Source organism: Protomyctophum parallelum, assembly GCF_964188405.1.
Source record: "Protomyctophum parallelum genome assembly, chromosome: 15".
NCBI lineage: Eukaryota > Metazoa > Chordata > Actinopteri > Myctophiformes > Myctophidae > Protomyctophum > Protomyctophum parallelum.
Genome location: NC_139710.1, coordinates 9,472,870 through 9,494,675, shown reverse-complemented (window position 1 = coordinate 9,494,675; position 21,806 = coordinate 9,472,870). Strand labels below are relative to the sequence as shown.

At 40.7% G+C, this 21,806-nt stretch overlaps 3 protein-coding genes across 4 annotated transcripts; all 3 read left to right on the top strand.

The window, feature by feature from the left end:
• Nucleotides 1-254: 254 nt before the first annotated feature.
• On the top strand, nucleotides 255-5,303 carry gal3st1a (galactose-3-O-sulfotransferase 1a). Of its 2 annotated transcripts, none has more exons than XM_083783866.1 (3): nucleotides 255-364; nucleotides 2,447-2,597; nucleotides 3,073-5,303. In XM_083783866.1, the coding sequence occupies exons 2-3, from the start codon at nucleotides 2,470-2,472 to the stop codon at nucleotides 4,217-4,219; spliced, it is 1,275 nt and encodes a 424-aa protein (XP_083639992.1). In that variant the 5' UTR covers nucleotides 255-364; nucleotides 2,447-2,469; the 3' UTR covers nucleotides 4,220-5,303. The 2 variants fall into 2 exon arrangements, with proteins under 2 accessions (XP_083639992.1, XP_083639991.1); XM_083783865.1 differs by having other exon boundaries at nucleotides 256-554.
• A 318-nt stretch (nucleotides 5,304-5,621) lies between these two features.
• lztr1 (leucine zipper like post translational regulator 1) lies at nucleotides 5,622-16,319 on the top strand. The gene is made up of 19 exons (XM_083784055.1): nucleotides 5,622-6,188; nucleotides 6,286-6,348; nucleotides 6,465-6,521; nucleotides 6,621-6,700; nucleotides 6,793-6,901; nucleotides 7,021-7,104; nucleotides 7,193-7,250; nucleotides 7,341-7,480; nucleotides 7,642-7,843; nucleotides 10,411-10,521; nucleotides 10,630-10,722; nucleotides 10,845-10,940; nucleotides 11,573-11,762; nucleotides 12,256-12,425; nucleotides 13,682-13,965; nucleotides 14,042-14,191; nucleotides 14,359-14,464; nucleotides 14,595-14,675; nucleotides 15,162-16,319. The coding sequence occupies exons 1-19, from the start codon at nucleotides 5,998-6,000 to the stop codon at nucleotides 15,276-15,278; spliced, it is 2,382 nt and encodes a 793-aa protein (XP_083640181.1). The 5' UTR covers nucleotides 5,622-5,997; the 3' UTR covers nucleotides 15,279-16,319.
• Nucleotides 16,320-17,806: 1,487 nt separating this feature from the next.
• Nucleotides 17,807-18,463, top strand: cldn26 (claudin 26; the record flags this gene model as incomplete). The annotated part of the gene is made up of 1 exon (XM_083783205.1): nucleotides 17,807-18,463. The coding sequence occupies one exon, from the start codon at nucleotides 17,807-17,809 to the stop codon at nucleotides 18,461-18,463; it is 657 nt and encodes a 218-aa protein (XP_083639331.1).
• Nucleotides 18,464-21,806: the final 3,343 nt, after the last annotated feature.

Below are 21,806 nucleotides of genomic sequence, written 5' to 3'. Positions count from 1 at the left end.
AGTGGCACAATTAAGCCTTTGTGCCTCATCTTTCTGCATTTGTTCTTTTTATACCATTTGCCAGCCCTCCTATCAGCTTGCAGCTCCAGAGTCCAATGGCTTCACTCAATAGCCCTCTGTATGCAGCCACAGAATAGGGCCTATACCCCCTCCCCTTTCCCTCTCTCTGCTTTCCTCCCTCTTCAAACTGACAAGTGCTAGTCCCCTGACAGTGAGCCTGACGTCACAGGTGGCTAGATGAGTCTCCCTGTGGTGCTTGATTCAGCCAAATCTGTTTTAGAATTTAAATTGGAAGAGGCAGAGGCCAGAAGCATCAGGTGTATGCCTACATGTAGAGCGAGAGAGGGAAGACAGCACCTGGCAGGTGAATGAGATTCAGAGCGCTGGACTGTGCGGTGTTAATGACAGCGTGTGTATGTCAGGATCAGACACAAGTCAACAGCAGGGAGGGCAACTTGTCTAGGACATTTGGACGAGAAGGGGGAAAGGCTGTACATAATGCACTTGGTAGTGAAACACCTACCATAGGTTTCTGCTTGGATTTATGTATGAGGGTAAGGAATCATTCTCATTCTCATTGAATTCTCAAACATTTTCTGATCACAATTACTACATACTTACTTCTATGTAACTATGTTGGAAAAAAAATGCTGTTAAAACTACAGATCGCAGACATTGTATTTGATCTTATAATATATTACACATTTTCATGCTATGCTGAGTATCAACACTGACTGTTCATAAGGCAATGTCATTACTTTACCTGACTGGATGTTCATTCTAGGAGTGTAATAGGAAAACATTTGAAAATATGTTTCATGGAATATTAGCAAGCTTGTGCTAAATATATAACTTGCATATGCACTCATTTAAATTGTATTTACAGTATATCATGCCAAAGAGATATAACAAGACACAGTAGACTTTCTTAAATAAATTGCCTGTGAAGATATTTCTAATATAGCTAAGCGTACAAAGTAATGGTATCAAATAAACGGGTATCTATGGCCCATAGGGTTTGGATTGTACAAACAAGATTGTGCTGCTTGCTAAGCAGAACTACTCCATGTAACCAGCCTAACCTGCTTCATATATTATCTCCCATCACGGCAGCCGGCAGAGAGAGAGCTCCCTCACAACATGAATCCATAATAGGCTCTTCATGGAGCCCAGACAAAGGAAGAAAAAGTCCTAGCTATGTTTGGTGAACAATATTTGAGTAGGCTGCTCTGCTGATACGAAGTCTGGATTATATATAAACTATATTTGCCTTCATGAATAAACTTCAAGGTTTCTTCAGCACTTGAGAAATTCATAAAAGACATAAATAAACAACGTCCTATAGCTATGAACAGTAAGATTGGGTCAAATCAGTTTCTGTTTACTCATTATGGTTGCTATGGTCGCTGTTCATTAAAGGATATCAGACTCAAGATTCAGAACTGTTTTTAAATACATACAACGGTTCGTTTCAAAATGTGAAATGCAACTTTTTTTGTGATGAATGAAGGTTTTATTTCTTGACAGTCTTTAATCAGCTGCCCTAGCTATTTGTCTTACTGATGCAGGACAAGAATATATTCTTCAAATATTCTTGCTGATTCATATTTGTCATTTTATCTAGCTAATGTAGCATGGTTTATGTAGCACCATTGAGCTATAACTTATCCAAATCCACACAACCGCTGCTGTTATATTCATTAAATGGTCACTTGAGATGCTGTCATTTTCACATTCATAAAATGGCACTTGAGATGAACAATTCAATGGACTCACCTCTGATACGTCATTTTGGAAAGAAGACACTTATTAAGGTTACGTGTGTGTGGGCCGTTACTTTATATTGTAGAGTCAGACTCTTGGTCATCTTATTACCGGCTGCAGGGCGAATGCTGGCGTAGTGCTGGCTCACTTTCCACAGGAGTGCATTATTTATTATACAGACAGGTGCCAGAGAAACACAGGGCAGGGCATAGGTATGCTCAATAAACAATTATCCTCACATTACTAAATGTTGATGAAGTGCCAATGTAGGCTATTCTTCATCTCATGACGTGTTTCCAGTGGTGGAAATAACAAAGAATATTTACTTAACTACAGGTTTACAGTACTTAATTCAAAGAGTATCTGTATTTTATTACTTTATGTTTTGATGTTTTTGGAAACTTAGGACTTTTGCGAAGCCTGATTTAAAATAGAATAATATTGTACTTTTGACTCCATTACATTTCTATGAATATTATTATTACTTTTCAGCATAGCATAGGACTTCATGTTTGAATGGTTTGATGGCACCAGTGTGACATGTCCAAATGTTCTTTTCAAAGGCTTTTGTCAACTAAGAACAAGATGCACCTATGACGTGCATTGGAATGGATTTGTATCTTTTAGGGATGTCTAGCTTCTGGCAGATCGCTAATGATGATAATGATGATTGTTTTCCAAGGTAATCTGTAATTCATCCGGACCATGGTTGGAAAGCAAGGGAGGCAGTGGAGGTCCATGTGCAAAGGCCTGGTCCTTGGTACCCTTCTAACCAGCTGTATGATCCTGCTATACTGCCTGTCTAGTCCACAGGTCCACTTCAATCTACCTGAGTAAGACTCATTACAATGGGGAAACCTGAAATGATTGCATTGTATTAAACATCTATTACATAATGATACAATCTTGTGTTGCGCAAACCTATGTCAGATTTTGGACCATAAAGTTCAAATGCTGTCATCTGATATGTGAGTTAATTTACTCCACAGTTAAATGTATTATTTCACCTTCAATGTGTGCCGATATAGAAATGGGAAAACACAGAAAGAAATGCAGGTTTGACATGTGATGTAAAATCCAGAAACATGATAACATTTATCCTCATAAAAATAAACCAAAGGAAGAATCTGTGTCTTTCTTAAATGATTAAACATGTGTAAATTCTATAATGAAAAATGTATATACATTTTTAGGTAGTTTATTACACTCCGGATTTAGCTGTGTATGGCATGTTGGGATTTATTGTAAACATTGTAAATTAGCTTAAGTAGTTTAATTATGGTAGTATTTATGATTTGCTTTCTCTAGGGTTCCAGTGCCTTACTCCTGTGCCCACCGTCCGGCCCAGTCTCACATCCACCAAACCACAAATGTCTCCAAGCGGGCCAAAGGAGTCTGCACTCCTAAAGTAGATGTCATGTTCATGAAGACTCACAAGACGGCCAGCAGCACATTCCTCAATATCCTGTTCCGCTTTGGAGAGAAGCACAGGCTCAAATTTGCCTTCCCTGACAGTAGAAATGACTTCTTCTACCCCACACTTTTCCAACGTTCCCAGGTTAAAGACTACCGGCCTGGAATGTGCTTCAATATCATCTGTAATCACATGCGCTTCAATGCAGCCGAGGTGGTCAAACTGCTTCCTATGGATACTTCTTACATCACTATTCTGCGAGACCCTGCAGAGCTCTTTGAGTCCTCCTTCCACTACTTTGGTCGTCTGGTGCCCTTGACCTGGAAGATACCAGGGGAGGACAAGCTGACAGAGTTCCTACATGATCCCCATTACTACTTTGACCCAGAGGGCTTTAATTCATTCTACCTCAAGAATCTGCTGTTCTTTGACTTTGGACACGTTAACACCCTGGAGCTGAATGATCCACAGGTGCAGGAGGGCATCAGATCCATCACTGACCGCTTTCAGCTGGTTATGCTCGTGGAGCACTTTGAGGAATCACTCATCCTCCTCAAGGACACCCTCTGCTGGGAGATGGATGACCTGCTCTTCTTTAAGCTCAACGCTCGCAAAGAATCCACAGTGTCTAAACTGACCCCTGAACTTCGGGCAAAGGCCCTTGAGTGGAACGCAATAGACTGGAAGTTGTATCAACATTTCAACATCACCTTCTGGAAGAAAGTGGATGCTTATGGACGAAAGCGTATGGCAAATGATGTGGCAGAGCTCAGACGGAGGAATGCAGAGATGGCATCCCTCTGTATTGAGGGTGGTCACGCCGTTGATGCTGGCAGCATTCAGGACACAGCCATGCAGCCCTGGCAGCCTATCGGTGAGAAGTCGATCATGGGTTACAACCTGAACAAGAATGTGGACAAGGCCCACCGCAAGTTGTGCCATAAGATGTTGACACCCGAGCTTCAGTATTTGACAGAACTGGGGGTTAACCTGTGGATCACAAAGCTATGGGGTCATGTTAGAGATGTCATTAACTGGTGATTAAAAAACAACTGGTGATTAGACACAATAGCAAGAGGGGCCAATTCATTTTTAATGAATAATTTATGGGTGAAGTTGACTGAGAGCAAAAAGTTACTGTTCGTTTAGTGTGTTGGATTGTGTCACATTATTACCAGTCATCAGTATTGACTTGTTATCATGTTTGCAGGCTGTAATTTATTTGAAGGATAGGCCATTTTAGAGTTTCTCAACCTTTTTAGGCCACAATCCCCCAAATATTCATATTTGGGTGATAAACACTCGGGATGTAATTAAGGGTTGAGGAATTCCATTTTCGGTTCCACAGCTAAATATTGTGAAGATAGCCGATGTACAAGCTGATGTTTGACCAGTTTTTATAGTAGCCTATTGTTTGTTGATTACTTTTGATGCAGTAATGATCATTTTATTTTTTGAGGTATTAAAAAGGACTTAAGAGTCCTTAAATGTGTCAGTCCTTAAATTTGTAATCTGGGGACCCTCCAAAAATCATGGGAGGACCCCAACCCATAGGTTGAGAACCAGTGGACTATTTGACAATACCATACTCACAATCTACAAAAACTGAAACGTTTATTACATATAGGCCAATCCTACTATTGTATAGTGTCTGTGAGTACCATTTCACACATTAAAATATTTTTGTCCTTGTAGATGTTTTAACTAGAGTATTGGGGTGGATGCTATGTGATTTTACGTGTTTGTTCTTTTGAAGGAATTACAGTCAAAGGTTGCCATGTATTAAGGTTAAAATGTGAGAGAAAGAAATGATGATGTTGGATTTTCAATACTTTTCTTAGTTTGTGCTGGTTACTTAATTTGTCTGAATAGTTCTAAGTTGTCAAAATCCTGTAATGTTCATTGTTCATCCACCAAAGCAAGGGAAATAAGGTAGGCCTATTCTAGCCCCTCTCGGAACCCCCTGGGTCAGCCCAATGTAACTGGGTCTCAAAAATGTCAGAAACTTCAGTAGCCTACCATTGGGTTCTGACTTGTGGGGCTAGGCCTATTCCAGACCCCTGGCAATAAACGATAATCTTTTTTTCATCTCTGTCCTCAAAATAAAATGAAAGTGAAAAATCAATCAATATTCCTTTTTCTGGTCAGATTATTTACTGCATAATAATAATTATAGTATAATCTATGTTCCACGTTATTCTAGCATATTAGTTATAAAGCTATAGTACTAACATTGTATATATTATTGTAATAATAGAATCATTCTATTAGTTATGTAGGTTACTACTAGGTATGAATGATGCACACTGCGACACCAAAGAGGGCCTAACGTTATAAAGAAGAAGAATTGATCAACTGCCTGCCTGGAAGGATCGTGGTGCAGTCTGTCATTCATTCTGCATTACAGGAAGTCAAGTCAATGATCTTGTTCCAGCATGGGGCGTGGGTGCTAGTCTTTGATAACAGCTCTTGTTTTGCTAGCTTTGCTACAGTAGTGGAGGTTCGGTTGTCAATATTTTGCTATTATTTCTTACATTTTATTGCGTAGCTGCTGAATACACCCGGAAGGGGAATCGGATATACTACTTTTAACGATTACTGTATTGATTTCGGTAGAGTAGCTATAATTCACTGCCAAAAGTATCTACATAGCGTTAGCCAGCTAAGTTCTTAGCCTGTCGTGTAGCTAGCTCGCTGACTCTCCCTTCTAAAATAATAACTAACATTATGTGAGCCGTCTAGTGAGGCCAAAACAAAAGCGAAGTAATCGTCAGGATAGTTGGCATTGAACATGGCGTTCAGTCAGGACGTATTTACGGATGCTTGGCTTTGGTTTTGAGTTTAGTGGGATAGCAACAATGTCTTGCAAATCCACTAAAGTTGCCCCAAGTGTTGATTTCGACCACAGTTGCTCCGACAGTGTGGAATATTTGACGCTCAATTTTGGCCCTTTTGAGACTGTCCATCGCTGGCGAAGGCTCCCTCCTTGTGACGAGTTCGTTGGTGCAAGGTAACAGTGAGATCAGCAGTGCATACGTACATGTTCACGGTACCTGGTACAGATTGGCATGCATTCATTCCTCTCAAACATCTTTGGCTTCATTCAGACGCAGCAAGCATACTGTTGTGGCCTACAGAGATGCCATATATGTGTTTGGAGGAGACAATGGGTGAGTAGCTTTGTTGGACCACCCTACTACTGTATATTTATGTTTTGCATGTACTACTAAAACAAGTAAACAACACAACTGACCATGTATGCCCATTGTCACCCAACCATCTGTAGGAAAAACATGTTGAATGATTTGCTACGCTTCGATGTGAAGGACTGCTCCTGGTGCCGGTAATAAGACAAGATCAACACACCATGTCATTAATAATGAAGCCATATTACAAACATATCCTGAGTAATGTGATTTCATGTCTGATATATATTTTACAGAGCATTCACCACTGGAACCCCACCTGCACCTAGATATCACCATTCAGCTGTGGTGTATGGCAGCAGCATGTTTGTTTTTGGTTAGTTTTATTTCCTGATTATTGGTATTTCTTTTAGTCATGTCATTGTGTCACTACTTTTCTGGTTTAATGGTACACTTATTATATTTCAGGGGGCTATACTGGAGATATCTACTCCAACTCCAACTTGAAAAACAAAAATGACCTTTTTGAATACAAGTTTGCAACAGGACAATGGACAGAGTGGAAAGTAGAGGGCAGGTATTGCATGGAAGATACATATGTTGATGTATCTTTTATTTGAAATATATAATTATTTATTTTCAAATTCGAGTTACTTCTCATAAAGTAACACTATTAATGCATTGTCTCCATTTTAGTTTGCCAGTGGCCAGGTCAGCACATGGGGCCACAGTCTACGATGATAAGCTGTGGATATTTGCTGGCTATGATGGGAATGCTAGGTGGGCTGTGTGTCAGATTCTGTTGCATTCAATGTATAAGTATGGTTTAGTGACATAATTATGGTTTTAACATGTTGCTTATGTGCAGGTTGAATGACATGTGGACCATCAGCCTACAGGACCGAGAGCATGCCTGTTGGGAGGAGGCTAGTACTCTGAGAAGACATTTCCAAACAAAATACGAATTAATTGTATTAGCTGTGTTTCTGTTAATGTCTCTCTGTTCTGTCTCTCAGATTGATCAGAGTGGTGAGATTCCCCCATCTTGCTGCAACTTCCCTGTGGCTGTTTGCAGGGACAAGATGTTTGTGTTTTCTGGGCAGAGTGGAGCCAAGATAACGAACAACCTCTTTCAGTTTGAGTTCAAAGGCCATATGTGAGTAAGCCTTATTAGATCACAGACAGACTCTTAGTTCTAAATGTAACTATGTAATTTATAAAGACAGCATACAGGAAACTATTACCCCCCTGGTGGCTGATCCAGCCATTCCTGATGTGACTCTTTAGTAATGCTTTCTGTTAAATCTGTCCTCTCAGGTGGACACGCATACCAACTGAACATCTACTGAGGGGCTCCCCACCACCTCCCCAAAGACGCTACGGTCACACCATGGTAGCCTTTGACCGCCATCTGTATGTGTTTGGAGGTGCTGCTGACAACACTTTACCCAATGAGCTGCACTGCTATGACGTTGACTCACAGACATGGGAGGTGATCCAGCAAAGTATGGACAGTGAGGTACAGTACTGTACACTTTGAGTGATGTGTACTGATTTTATTTTTATTTTTAGAACTACTGATAATGATAGCAGCTGAATGAAACTAACTTAGAGTACATTTACTCTATCTTCCAATAGAGATTGGCCATGCTCCAACACTGGACTCTTTTAAGGCTGCCTTGAAAAGACACTTATTCTCTCAGGCTTATGGTATATAGTTTTTGATTGTTGTTGATGGATATAAAAAATAGGATCCATCTTTTATAATGAAAGCAAGGACTGTATAATTTAGAAAACATTGTAAATCTATAACATCAAATAACTCAGCATGATTACCAATTAAATACCGTGCTGTATTTACCTTAAAAATGAGTGAGTAGCCCTTTAAATGACCATCACTGTACCAAGAATAGAAACATACCTTAAAAAATTATTTGGAGGCAGGATGAAATAATGTTCGGAGAGAGCTTAAGGTCTAACAATTATTTTAGTCTGTATAAAGTCAATTTACATAGAGAATGTGCTATATTATTATTATAAATAAAAATAATTATAAATATTATATTATTTACATCAATATCATTTAGAATAATCAATTGTTGATTCCAAAAAGAACCTGAAGCTGAACTGAACTTCACAGTATTTGTTCCAGGCTAAATAATGCAGATCCCGTCAGATTTGTTGATGTACAGTTCATTGGCTGGAGATGTTTCATGTCCGCAATGTCAGATGACAAAACCAGTGTTGGCAATCTCTCATTAGTCCAACGCCTAGATGAGGATGGCGCTCATGTCCTCTGTCCCGCACATGGATGCCCATTGAAGCCCGGAGAGCGGCAGCGCCTAGGCAGGCGTTACCAGGCAACCTGTAGATAACTTTCCCTGCACCAAGTTACTAGGCCAAGGTCAAACTAGACTGATAACACAGCAGCTGCATATCAAATTAAAAACAGCGCCTACAGTATTGAAAGTTTTGTGGCTGAAGGCAGACCCCATGGAGACTGAATAAGGAGTCACACGATCTTAAATGGGACAGATGAAAACATATTTTGACCATAAACATATGAATGACATGACCTTATAGATGATAAGGAGAACAACATGCAGTAGGTTAAGAGTAAAATGATGATCTGGAGCATAAGGTGACAATTATGAATCCGGCCTGGGTCAAAGTTCAGGAGAATATGAGACCTTGACCACTGGACATTAGTTTGTAAACAGACAAGACCCTTTTTATCTATCAGTTGTTGGTACATTTTGTAAAGCATCCTTGGGTTCATGAAAGGCGCTATATAAATTCAAGCTATTATTATTATTATTATTATTATTATTTATCACATGCAGACTTGAATGTCACGTGCTTTGCTTATGTGGCCAAAGTCTACCTGCCCATTGGTAGTAATACTATTACTAGGAAATCATATGCGAAGGCATGCTATGATAATTAAAAAGAAATTGTACACTTTTTTTAATTGAACAAATGAGCAAAAGAGCATAATAACATAATAACTTGTGCACAATCACATAATTGTAAAATATGTTATTGTACAGACACCCACCACATCTGCACGAACATAATAATGTATTAATCGGCTGCGTTCCCTGTGGAGTGTACAAATGGAACTAAATGAAGACACACCTGGCAAACGCAGCCTAATGAAATCTCATACATTCACCTTTATTTATTCTCGAGAGACATTGAGGTTTCCCTCATTTGCAGTGTCGTCAAGATGCAGTACAACATAATTTACATAAAAATAATAACATTTTCAAAGCAATAAACAAATGACAAAACAGAACGGCAACATTTCCTCATTGTGTGATCTAATACATGTTTAAAAACAGTTGCAGACACTTGACTGTATGTAATGGGAGAGCAGATCTTTAATTTAAGCTGTAAGTCATTCCACGTGGTTGGGGCACTAAAACAAAAGGCTGTTTTCCCCACTTCTGTGTTTACATTTCTTTGGAACCTTTAGTGTAAGCCAGTGACTGGAGCGTATACAGCGTATATATTTAATATGCAACGGTAAAGTCCCATCAATTGCTTTAAAAATAAACTGATATCAATGTTTATTTCGCCTGTCGGCCAAGGAAGGCCAGCTCACTCTCATGGGAACACATTACATTCATGTCTAAGGGATGAAAGGGGGAAATGATCATGGTAAAGCAGGTGTGTGTGTGTGTGTGTGTGTGTGTGTGTGTGTGTGTGTGTGTGTGTGTGTGTGTGTGTGTGTGTGTGTGTGTGTGTGTTGAAATGTGGAAGTGTGTCTTGTAGAAGAACATGAATGAAGTTATGTTGTGCCTCTATTGCGCTTTATGCACTGTGCGCTTTCCTGTTGCAGATGGACATGACATGCTGCCATACTAAACTCGGAACTATTTTGCATTGCTGTCCTCTCAAAGAATGTCCTGCAAATCGTCACGTTTATATTTTATTTAAATAAGACAATTACAGTAATTGTAAACAAACTAAACATTGTTTGTATAGCACATCATACATAAAATATAGTAGCCGGTGCATTATAAATGGCACTAGGATATGGAGTAATCTTCCCTAAATCTCTCAAATGATCTCCCTCCTCAGATGCCCAGTGGGAGACTGTTCCATGCAGCTGCAGTGATCCAGGATGCCATGTACATCTTTGGCGGAACGGTGGACAACAATGTGCGCAGTGGGGAGATGTACCGATTTCAGGTCGCTGCCTTTCATTTGTATGAATAAAATGTACACGTCACTGCACTAAATATGTTGATTTAACATGCTTAATTACATATAACTGTTGTTTACTCTATGTTTTTGTAGTTCTCATGCTATCCAAAATGCACTCTCCATGAGGACTATGGCAAACTGTGGGAGAACCGCCAGTTCTGTGATGTGGAGTTTATCCTGGGGGAGGTAGGTGCTCGTTGGCTGGGACATTAATCCCCTTCATTGCTGAGAGAAAAGGTTCTCGGTGGGCTGTAGATTACATTCAGTTCAAACAATGTTGTGCTTTTCCTTCCTGTTTGTGAGTACAGAGGGAGGAGAGGGTCTTGGGTCATATTTCCATAGTTACTGCAAGATGTCAGTGGCTTCGCAAGAAGATCCTACAGGCACGGGACAGGCAGCGACAGGTCAGAAACCTGCAATATTCACTGTTAATTTCCTTTAATATTATATAAGAGTTAGAGTTATAGCTGAAACACGATTAAGTTAATTTGAGCAATTTAAATATTATTACAGATAACATTCAAGGAGACAATCACTGTTTTGGAGCTGGTTCTAGTAGTGACACAGTTGGCAGGCCAGGCATCATAGAAATTCATTACAATCTTCAAATCAAATCAAGAAATGAAGATCTGGGAAAAATAAGGAAATGTGAAAACCTCATCAAACTGGTCGATGGCCAAAACTTAAAAAAATAATAATAATCATAATCAGTCCTTTTACAGACATAACCTATTGTCTTGAAAAATGGTACCACAAAATGCATTGCAGAAAAGCCACAGCAAAATAAAGCGTCAAGTACCAAAGAGAAACTAAGTTTTTGCATACTTTGTATGAAATGCATGAATATTGTTACTAGATAGGGTGCAAAATCAACAGTGTTTGAAGTGAGGAAATGTTCATTGTTATCAAAACAATAAAGATATTAGTACAAACAAACATAACAGCTGGAAGGCTTTGCTATAGAGGAACCTTTAACTCTATGTTCTGCTGGAAATGTTGGGTAATCAGTTCCTTTTGGTCCTTCCACTGTGTGTAGAAGAGTAAACAAGAGTGCAGCGAGGAGAGCGATGAGGGGGCAAATGGAGCCCCAAGGGATATCCCAGGAGGCAGCAGGCCATCGGGTACACAGCCTCTGCTAGAGGTGGCCATCAGGGAAGCAGAGGCTCAACCATTCGAAGTGCTGATGCAGTTCCTCTACACAGACAAGATCCAGTATCCACGCAGAGGTCACTGCCCTCATACTCAGCTACATCATTCCACAGGGAAAGAAAATGAATAATATTGCAATCTTTATTTATATAGCAACTTTATTAACATAGTTAGAACGTGGTTTTATAGAGAAATAAGTCAAACAAACATTACAACAACAAAAACAACAATAAGGGACAACGGTTCAAAACAAAAGCACAATAATAATAATAATTAAAAAAACAATATCACTAAGCCATTGCTGAAAATAACATAATGTGTTTATTTCTGACTCCATTTGGATAGTGACAGTGATACAGAGAGACGGGACGGGTGTGAGACAAGGGATGACCTGCAACAAAAAGCTGTAGCCAACATAACAACTCTTCAAATAAAGACAACAAATTAGTCTCACTGTTACACTGATGCACAATAATAAATGAGGCATAACCTGGGCCTAGGTACAACCAGTAAAACTGTATTTCGAGGATCTACAGATTAGTAATTTGCTGTGTGTCTGACTCTGCGTAGGTCATGTGCAGGATGTTCTCCTCATCATGGATGTTTACAAACTGGCCCTGAGTTTCAAGCTATCACGCCTGGAGCAGCTGTGTGTGCAGTACATCGAGGCATCTGTGGACCTGCAGAACGTTTTGAGTGTGTGTGAAAATGCCAACAAGCTTCAGCTAGACCAGCTTAAGGTATGTTGAGAACTGGTCGTTCGTGTGTATATTATTTCCCTAAGCATTCTGATTTGGCTGTACACATGTTTATGCAACCCAAGCCAATCCATCTGATATTGCTAACTTAGCCAGCAGCTTGTTATATTGTTTCTACTCTGGCATTTGGTTGCAATTTTTTGCGTCCCTCGTAAAAATTGCTATCTTGTACCCCAGCCGAAATCCCTAAAACACCGATGTGCAAACGAGCGCTCAATGTTAAACCCCAGCTGCACGGAGTTTCTTCGTCACAAATCCACGGGTCCGCCTGCAGTTCATGCTCTAACCAGTAGGGCAGAGTGCTTCAACATTGGAGAGCCTCCCTGGGGGCTTGGGTTTGGGCCTTACAATAATGAAACCAATCACCATGCCATTGCCTTTAAGAGAAGACTGCGCAATCCATTATCCCCAGTGCAATGTTGTCTTAGACTATGGCCCATGAAAGAGCCGCGGGTTGCTGCCTTGGAATAAATGTATATTTGATACGGGGTTGTTTTGTGTGTCTAGTAGCTCCTCTATCATCCACTCCACGACCAACACAGTCTCACTCGCAATAAAGCAGGGACTTTGTGTTCATCATCTATGTGTTTATGGGAAATTTAATATTGCTGTAATCCATTCAATACTTGCTGCACAATGGAGTAATGAAACTGAACAAGCGAATGGAATCGCGCACAATGCACTGCACAAATCAAATAACTTCTTTGAATAGACAATTATATAAACACAATGGACAGTGGACACTGAACGAATTGACACTGCTGATTATTATAGTCAAATTACAATCACAGATTTGTGGAGAATTAAGACAGAACGAGACCTCCTAGCTGTAAATGTTCTGCAACATTTTCCGTCGAGGCAGCTCCAACTCGGAAACTGGAAATGTGTAGGCAAGATAAACATTTCAAGGAAAGCGCATCAACATGCCTACGACCACACCTACATCCACCCACAAATATAGTAGTCTGCAAACTGTATAGTGTGTTGCATGGCCAAAGATGCCATTTAAGGATAGTGGGAGGTTCTAAATCCACTATATGCGGGTAAGGCATGGCATACGTTAGGGCCCTGAGAGTTTTCCCAGAAAGTATCCTATTGCTGAGTTCCTGTGTATGTAGAAACATACATACGTACATAGTATGTACACCTTCATGCACACTGTATGGATGATACATACAGTAGATAGACAGACTCATTAAATCCACCATTAATGCCAGCAATTATTTTCTTCCCTCCAGGAGCATTGCCTTAATTTTGTGGTGAAGGAGACTCATTTCAACCAGGTGATTATGACCAAGGAGTTTGAGCATTTGTCCACACCACTGATTGTGGAGATAGTACGGCGCAAGCAGCATCCTCCCCACAGGTTGTGGTCGGACCAGCCTGTGGACATAGGTACGTCCTTAGTGCAGGACATGAAGGCCTGCCTGGAGGGAGGCGGTTTGGAGTTCTGTGACATTATCCTGCTTTTAGACGGACAACCACGGCCCGCCCACAAAGCCATCCTGGCTGCCCGTTCCAGGTAGGGGGTCTCGCACAGCGATCTATGATTCATATATCATGTTTCGTGTATGTACACAAACCTTTTCATTTCTCAGTTATTTTGAGGCGATGTTCCGCTCCTTCATGCCTGAGGATGGTCAGGTGAACATCTCCATAGGTGAAATGGTTCCTAGTAAGCAGGCCTTTGAGTCCATGCTGCGCTATATTTACTATGGTGATGTCAACATGCCTCCAGAGGATTCCCTGTATCCTTTACAAAAGAACTGTGTCTTATTCAACCTTTATTTACTTAAACAAAACAAAGTTTGGTCAGAATTGGTAAGAACTAGTTCTTATTTTTTCACTAGGTCTTTTAGCAGTGAGTACTGTCCCTATACTAAATCAATTTGTCTTCGTTGACTCTTGCTGAAAGATATCTGTTTGCAGCGCCATATTACTATGGTTTCTCAAACAACAGGATGCAGGCCTACTGCAAGCAAAATTTGGAGATGAACGTCACTGTGGAGAATGTCTTACAGGTATGTGTTTAAAGCTAGAGGGAGCTATATAATATGTATCTGCATTTGCATTTACATTTAAAATCAACTCGTGGTTCCTGTGTTCTCTCAGTTTTACTTGATTGATTGTAAATTTCCTCCCCCATTTTAGATCCTAGAGGCAGCAGACAAGACCCAAGCCTGGGACATGAAGAAGCACTGCTTGCACATTATAGTCCACCAGTTCATCAAGGTGGGTGGGCTTGTGTCTGGAGCCCTGGGGGTGTGCTGCCCACTCACTGCAGCTGAGCTAACCCCCTAGCCTGCCTCTTCATTGTGGGAGACTGAACCCTTGGCCTAGTGGATTACCCTCCACTTCCTACATAGAGAAGAAGCTGTTTACAGCCGAGGCCGGCTGTACAAGCACCTTATCTATCCCTCAGTGTTATGGGTCATAGTGCCAATCTGAGTATTGTTTGTTTTAAAAGGACAAGTAAAGGAACTAAAACTCAATACAGCACCCACCCACGCAACCCCCCATGGAAACATTAGTTGGTGTTTCCATTTAGCTTTTGTTCTCTATCTGTGATCTGTAATTCTTTTCTCTCTCTGCATGTGTGATTTAAGCGCTCCCAGTCCCTCAGATTCTTTCTGCATGAACCTATGTTTCTTTCAGCATCAAAGTCTTTTGTTATAGTTCATTTTTTGTTTTTGTTTTTGCTCTCCTCCCGTTTTAAAGGTATCCAAGCTTCCCAACCTGCGGTCGCTCAGCCAGCTGTTGCTGCTGGACATCATCGAGTCCCTGGCCACGCACATATCAGACAAACAGTGTGCTGAGATGGGCTCTGACATTTAGGAGGACCTAGGATAAACTGGCCTCCTTTCCCTCCTCAAAGAAGCCCTGCATATCTGCTCCGCCATTACACTACTTGTAGCCATTCCCTCCTCCCCACGTGCAGCATACCTTTCTTTATTTTGGACCTTGCATGTAAGACTCCCAGTGGTTACTTTTATCCATGCTGGATGAAATTATATGAGATTATTATTTTCAGTTGATGACATGAACTGACAACAGACCTTTAGTTAAATTTATCATCTACAACTACGTGTAAGTGGTTTAAAGCAAAAATATAAACGGCAATGAATGAACCTTTTGCTGAAAATCCAAATAGTGACACGATCAGAAGTAGCAGTCCTATCTATTTTTTACCTCGGTCATATACTATCAATTGGACAAAACTTGAGTCAATGTGTTATGCAGCACAGTACTGTTGCTGTATTTGTTATTTTTTTCTGAGTTATGCATTGTGTGAATTTATACTAGTTTCACAACAGAGACCCCCCCCAACAAGTAAGCCCTGATAAAATAAGGTTCTTCTGTCATCTAAATGCAACTAAATCACTTCCTGTTAAGTAGCTCATTGATGCCCATTCGTTATCACATCTGATCTCATGAACACTGACATTTTGCAACGTTTGCAAACATTTGATGTCAACATTGAATTAACAAAGTCATTAGGACCGTTTGTATGACCATGCTGTGTGCATTATGTCTCCCAAGTTATTTCTGTTTGTTAGATCATTTTGACAGCGATGTCATAATACTGGTAACCAACTGCCATTGCAGCTAGCGAAGATCTGAACTATTTTTACCTGTATAATATCCAATAGTATGTGTATTTACTATTAAGTGTTAACTCAACTATTTAATGCCTTAATAAATATCTTTATGAAATGAATGAATTGAGCAGGATCAGTGAGTCCCTCTTCAGTGGTGCATGTACCAGTTGCTGGAAAGCAGCAGTAGTCGAGATTGAACTGGCAGTGATTCTAGCACAATGGGACTCATTCTCTCAGCTGCGGACAGCTTCCAATGCTTTCTGCCAGGGTATGCAGCATCTGACACTGTTTTTTAGTCTTGGGGCTGAGGCAAATCAGGTTTTTTGCAGTTTGAATCAAAGCAGGGGAGTAAGGGGGGGGTTCCTTCTGTGAATAGGACTGAATTCCTTATTGTTACAAAAAGACCATATATTTGTTGAATATCTGCAAAGTCAATATTTTAGTTTGGTTATTTAGTATCTAATATTTCTCATTCTTCTCCGTATGTTGTTATTCAAATCCTAAAGAAATATTAAAAACTCATTGTCTTTACCCATATTACTCCTTCCAGAAAACGACTACAGGTTAAACCTTGACCTTTATCTCAACAAACCAGCAGTGTCCTTCAGGAGTTTCAGCTTTCACCAATAGGTAGTAGATAAGCTTGGACAATGGCTCTTACTATGAGTTGGAAAATTCCTTCTGCAAAGTTATGAAGCCTAAGATCAGACGGATAACTATCTTATTTTAGATTAGGACTAAGGTTGGGTTTGTATGAATTAAAATGGTAAACTTGTTTTATGAAGAGATCAGACTTGCATTATTTGTGTCCTAAATAATAATAAACAATGATAAGACTGTCCAGCTCCAGTAAGAGATGGAAATAAAATTAATTATGCAATAATGTCCTTATTCATATATACTTATGAGCATTGAGCATGCCTTTTGAAGTTATAATTTGTTTTACTGCATGGTAATGCATGGTAATTGAATGAAAGTTGCTGAGCTAATTGAAAAGCAATATTTGATTTCTTGTTACTTGCCCAGTTGCACACCAGGATCTATAAAGGCTCACAGAGGAATTCACAATGTGTTGAACTCCTTTAGGCTCTTTGTAAGCTATGAGTACAAGGTGCTATTCATAGTCTTGGTACTTGAGACACTTGGCAAATCAACAGATGTTCTCCAGATTTCCTTCGAGTGGGAAAAGCCTTGACTTCAATAATGCCCTAATCTCATATCAGTGACATCAGTAAATTGTTTCATCAGTAATAATTACACCTTTGGAAGAAAGACATGGGCACTCAGCGACCCATAGAAATGAGCCATTATGGTCACCCTTGGGACAGCGCTTCTCCTCTGCCTTTTCTTTTCTTTTTGCTTGTTCCACCAAAGCCCAGCGTCCTCACGTTTCATTCTTTTGAGGCTACTTGTGCACGCATTCAGACCACATTCCCATCGGACATATTTGGTTTCATCTTAAAACAGTGTGCATTGTTCAGTGTAACAGTATTTATCATGAAGACAAGAAGACGGAATGTCGGTTGCAACGCCACACTGACTATCTCTCACCTGTCAGGTGTGTTTTATTAAGGAGTTTCTGCCTAGGTGGGCTGACTGGGTCGGTCCAGCTGGTGGGATGGGCTACAAAGCCTCTCAGAATCTGTTCCTAGACCTGACCAGACGGGCAGAAACGGCAATAGAGAGAGAGAGAGAGAGTGTGTGTGTGTGTGTGTGTGTGTGTGTGTGTGTGTAAGAGAGGCAACGACAAGAGAGACAAAGAAGATGGTTTTTCTGACAACTAAAATGATGCAAAGAACTGCGCTCTTTGTGACATTTGGGGGTCTGGTCACTTCTCTCATCACTGCGTTCCTTCCACTGTGGAAGACAATGAACTCTGACCTGAATGAAGTGGAAAACTACTACTCTGGTCTGTTTCACATGTGCATCTTTACAGAGGAGGTGGGAGTGCAGTGTAAGGCCTATGAATCCATCTTAGCACTCCCTATGGACTTACAGATCTCCAGGGTGCTTATGATGGTGTCCATAGGTACTGGCGCTCTAGCAGTGGTGGTGGTCTTCCCAGGACTGGAAGGGGTGGAGGTCTGCTCTGGGCAGCGGGGCCTGAAGAGGGGGCTCATCATCTTTAGTGGGGTGCTTTCCTGGGTGTCGGCACTCACCACTTTGGCCCCCGTCTCCATAGTGGCCTATACTACTGTCGTGGAGTTCTGGGATGAGAACTTACCTGATGTTGTTCCACGTTGGGAGTTCGGTGAGGCTATGTTCTCTGGATGGTTTGCAGGTCTGGCTTTGGCAATTGGCGGTACCCTCTTTTTCATAGCTGTGTGTATGGGGGACTATGATCAGCGACCACCCAGCCTTCCAAACACACCTCGGATGAACCAAAGGACAAAGCACTATCTAAAGACAGAGGTTTTATAGCTTTCTTGTTGTTAAATGTGTGTGTTCTAGACTGTTCATGCTTGATTTCAGTGGCATGGAATTTGCAAAAGATTAAGATTAGCAGTGATATGGCAAAAGTCACTTTTGCAATATTTCAAAAGCCATACTGTTATGTTTTGATACATTTGTTTTTCATGTGCTAATCTTGTTGAATTTCCCTCTTCTGATATAGGGTTAGGGTTCTTGCTGTAAACATTCCAGTAGCATACCTTGTGAGAGATAATTAGTGAGTGAGGAATTGTTGATTATCCAGATTCGGTTAAGGTATAGATCAATAGGTTATGTCATGATAATAAACCTATTAGTAAAGTATCAAATGTTGGATGTAGAAATAATTCTCTCCAACAGTGTGTAAATCTTCAGATAAAAGGGTAGGTGGCCCAGATTGCTTTCTTGTAAGTTATGTAATCTTTTTAAAGTTTCATGAACTGATCATTAAATAAGCCTTTTCCATCAGAATATCTATAGTATGAACTGCTTGTGTATGTTACTTCCTAAAAGTTCAATATTAAACAGTGTCTAAATCAGTGCTTCGATAAAACAGGCTACTTAGCTCATCTTCAACCCTGGTCATACATGATGGAACTGACTGAAGTTTACAATGTGGAACACTGATCTGAACAAGCATCTTAATGTCCAAGATTAATTGCCCTATCCAATACTGCCATGAGTCTCTATGTCCACAGCCAGAGTAAGAATGAATAGCTTAGTTTATTAAGAGTTGCATTCCAGTGCCGCAGCTCTTCTGTGTTGTATTTCATTTTGGGGAGGAACTTGGCACCATGAGTTGCCTGAATCCTTAACCACTTAAACCCCAGGATCGTGTGATGAGCTTGTCGATCTGCTATTTTCAGCAAAAGCTTTCCCCGCAATAACAGAACATAGAAAATATACTAGTACAGAGCCCTGGCCTGATGGACTCCACTTAACCACATGGGGTTTAAGTGGTTAATGCACAATCCACTGTACATTTTGACGATCAGACTCAATCTGGAAGAAATTGGTAAGCATATTTCGTTTACAGAAATCATGAAAATTGATTATGTTCTTATCAATCTTCATACAGATCCCATATACAGTAGGCTATATGTGTTTTTGTTTACTGCACTATTAAACAACCCCCAATCTAATTCATGCAGTATTTTCCTTATTCCCTTATTATATTCAATGCTACACTCCTATAATCTGAGTTTTCAAGCAGTCCCAGGGTAATTACTTGGATTAGAGTACTCCTGTTAATTAAATTAAACAGATGTACCAGTGATGTAATGTGCCTCCCCTTCCTTGGAGATAAATTATCTTGGGACATTAACCCCTGCCCTCTGTTGCAATCAAAACATGCCCATTTAGGTGGAAAATGGGTACATACTACATGCACCTTTAGATATTGGAACACAAACAGCTGTCAATCTGCATGATATGAGGGTGCACAAAGTTCTGTATGCAGTTATTTGTGCACCCTCATATCATGCAGATAGTTTGAGTGGACTAATGTAGAGAGAAGGGGGGTTATTCCTCTTTTTAACAGCAGAGGGTACAGTGAGTAGAATGGTTGTCATACAACATACTTAGATTTCAACAAGCAAAATAGTCCCAACTTCATCAAAACTCATCTTCATCATTCCATCTCTGCTACTGAATCATACACTGTATGCTGATGAAACACAAACGTAAAGTCGGCATTTCAATGAAAGCAATGAGTCTAAAAGGAATGTGAGATTGTAAGCCATGCATGTATGACCTTGTTACAGTTATAGAGACATTGTTACTTGTATTCCGTTCAGAACATTGGCCACTGATGAATTGTTTCCACCCTCATCTGTCTTGGGTCATCCTCTCAAGCTGTTTCCACGTTAGGCCTTTCTTCGAGAGTTCTTGCTCCGTGCTCCTTTTCTAGGTGTTTTGGGGTCTTCCTTTGCTCCAAAGGGGGTAAAAGGGGAAAGCTATTCATATCCAGAATTGTTTTCATGTACATTTAGATTACTAAATGCTGTGTATCCTTTTAAGAGCTTGTACTCGTATCACCCACACCCATCCCACTCTGAAAATGGGGCACCTAAAGAGTAGTTGGGTCAATATATCTACAGCACATATTATATGCACACTTTTACAGTATAATCCTACACAAGAACATGCACCCAAACAGGTTTATAGTGCAATCTATGCATAATACGCAGGCTGGCTGATAAGCAGGCAATCGGACCATGCAGGCAGTGCAGTGGGGGGAAGCCAGCCTTTGATCAGGCTTAACTCGCAAGTCAGGCCTTTGGCATCCGAAGTAGAGAGGCTGAAAGGAGCTGAGCAGAAGGCAGCCTCTAGAAGTGAATGTTTTTATGTATGTGTGAGCAGGAGAGAGAGAGAGAGAGAGAGAGAGAGAGAGAGAGAGAGAGAGAGAGAGAGAGAGAGAGAGAGAGAGAGAGACTACATCGAAGAGGGGTGGGAGGACGAGAGCAGAGAACGGTGAGGATTTGTGCTGTGTTAGCATCCCCACAGCAACTCCATCAATACTGCATACAGCTGAGACACTGGCAAGGGTCCCTGGTGCTGCATTTGCAGGCTTGACCACTGAAAGAGGGAGAGAGAGAGAGAGAGAGAGAGGGGGGGGGAGAGAGCAACTTCCCACGGCCAGTCCTTCTGTCTGCCGAAGGGGTGTTCTCCGAGGGACAGCGCACTCATCAGAGCCCTTCTGCTGCATCAAGCCGGGGAGGAGGAGGCTGGAGGAGGCTGGAAGAGGGTGCAGTGGGAGACACAGAGTGGGAATACTCCTATCAGAGAGAACCAATCCCGGAGAGGGACGGGATTCTTGGGGGACTAGAAGTGCTAGAATGCTGCCATACTCTGCAGGATAAGCTGAACACGGGGGAGTCTGTCAGGATTGGAACTCAGTGCACCTGCTCCTTACACACAGGCTTTGGTAAGATGTTTTTACTGCTTTATGGTCTGTGCAGTAATAATTTGATAATCAGTTTCTGATATGATGATATGATGATGAGGGGGTATGTCATTCATTACTTTTATTGACGCAATGTGGAATTTGTTTTCCTGTCTTGGAGCATTAAGGAGTAAGGTAAGTAACACACATTAGTTATATGGAAGTTACTCGCTTGAAGCTTACATACAGTATAGAGTACAGTACTGTATGTAATTAGACCTACTTTAAAAATGATGTGCTGTGGTGCAGTGTATTCACTGGATCCACACTCATTCAGTACACTAATACACACTGAGCTCTTAGAAAACTACAAACATAGTGCATGTGTTAAAATAGGCATAGAGACAAATTCTGTAAAATAAATAATTCTGGAAATCTGTAGGCCTACAC

Coding starts and splice junctions, on each gene's coding strand:
- gal3st1a (XM_083783866.1), top strand. CDS start 2,470: ATGGTTGGAAAGCAAGGGAGGCAGTGGAGGTCCATGTGCAAAGGCCTG. Junction 2,598..3,072: donor GTCCACTTCAATCTACCTGA/GTAAGACTCATT, acceptor TGCTTTCTCTAG/GGTTCCAGTGCCTTACTCCT.
- lztr1 (XM_083784055.1), top strand. CDS start 5,998: ATGCTTGGCTTTGGTTTTGAGTTTAGTGGGATAGCAACAATGTCTTGC. Junction 6,349..6,464: donor GTGTTTGGAGGAGACAATGG/GTGAGTAGCTTT, acceptor AACCATCTGTAG/GAAAAACATGTTGAATGATT. Junction 10,723..10,844: donor TGGAGTTTATCCTGGGGGAG/GTAGGTGCTCGT, acceptor TTGTGAGTACAG/AGGGAGGAGAGGGTCTTGGG.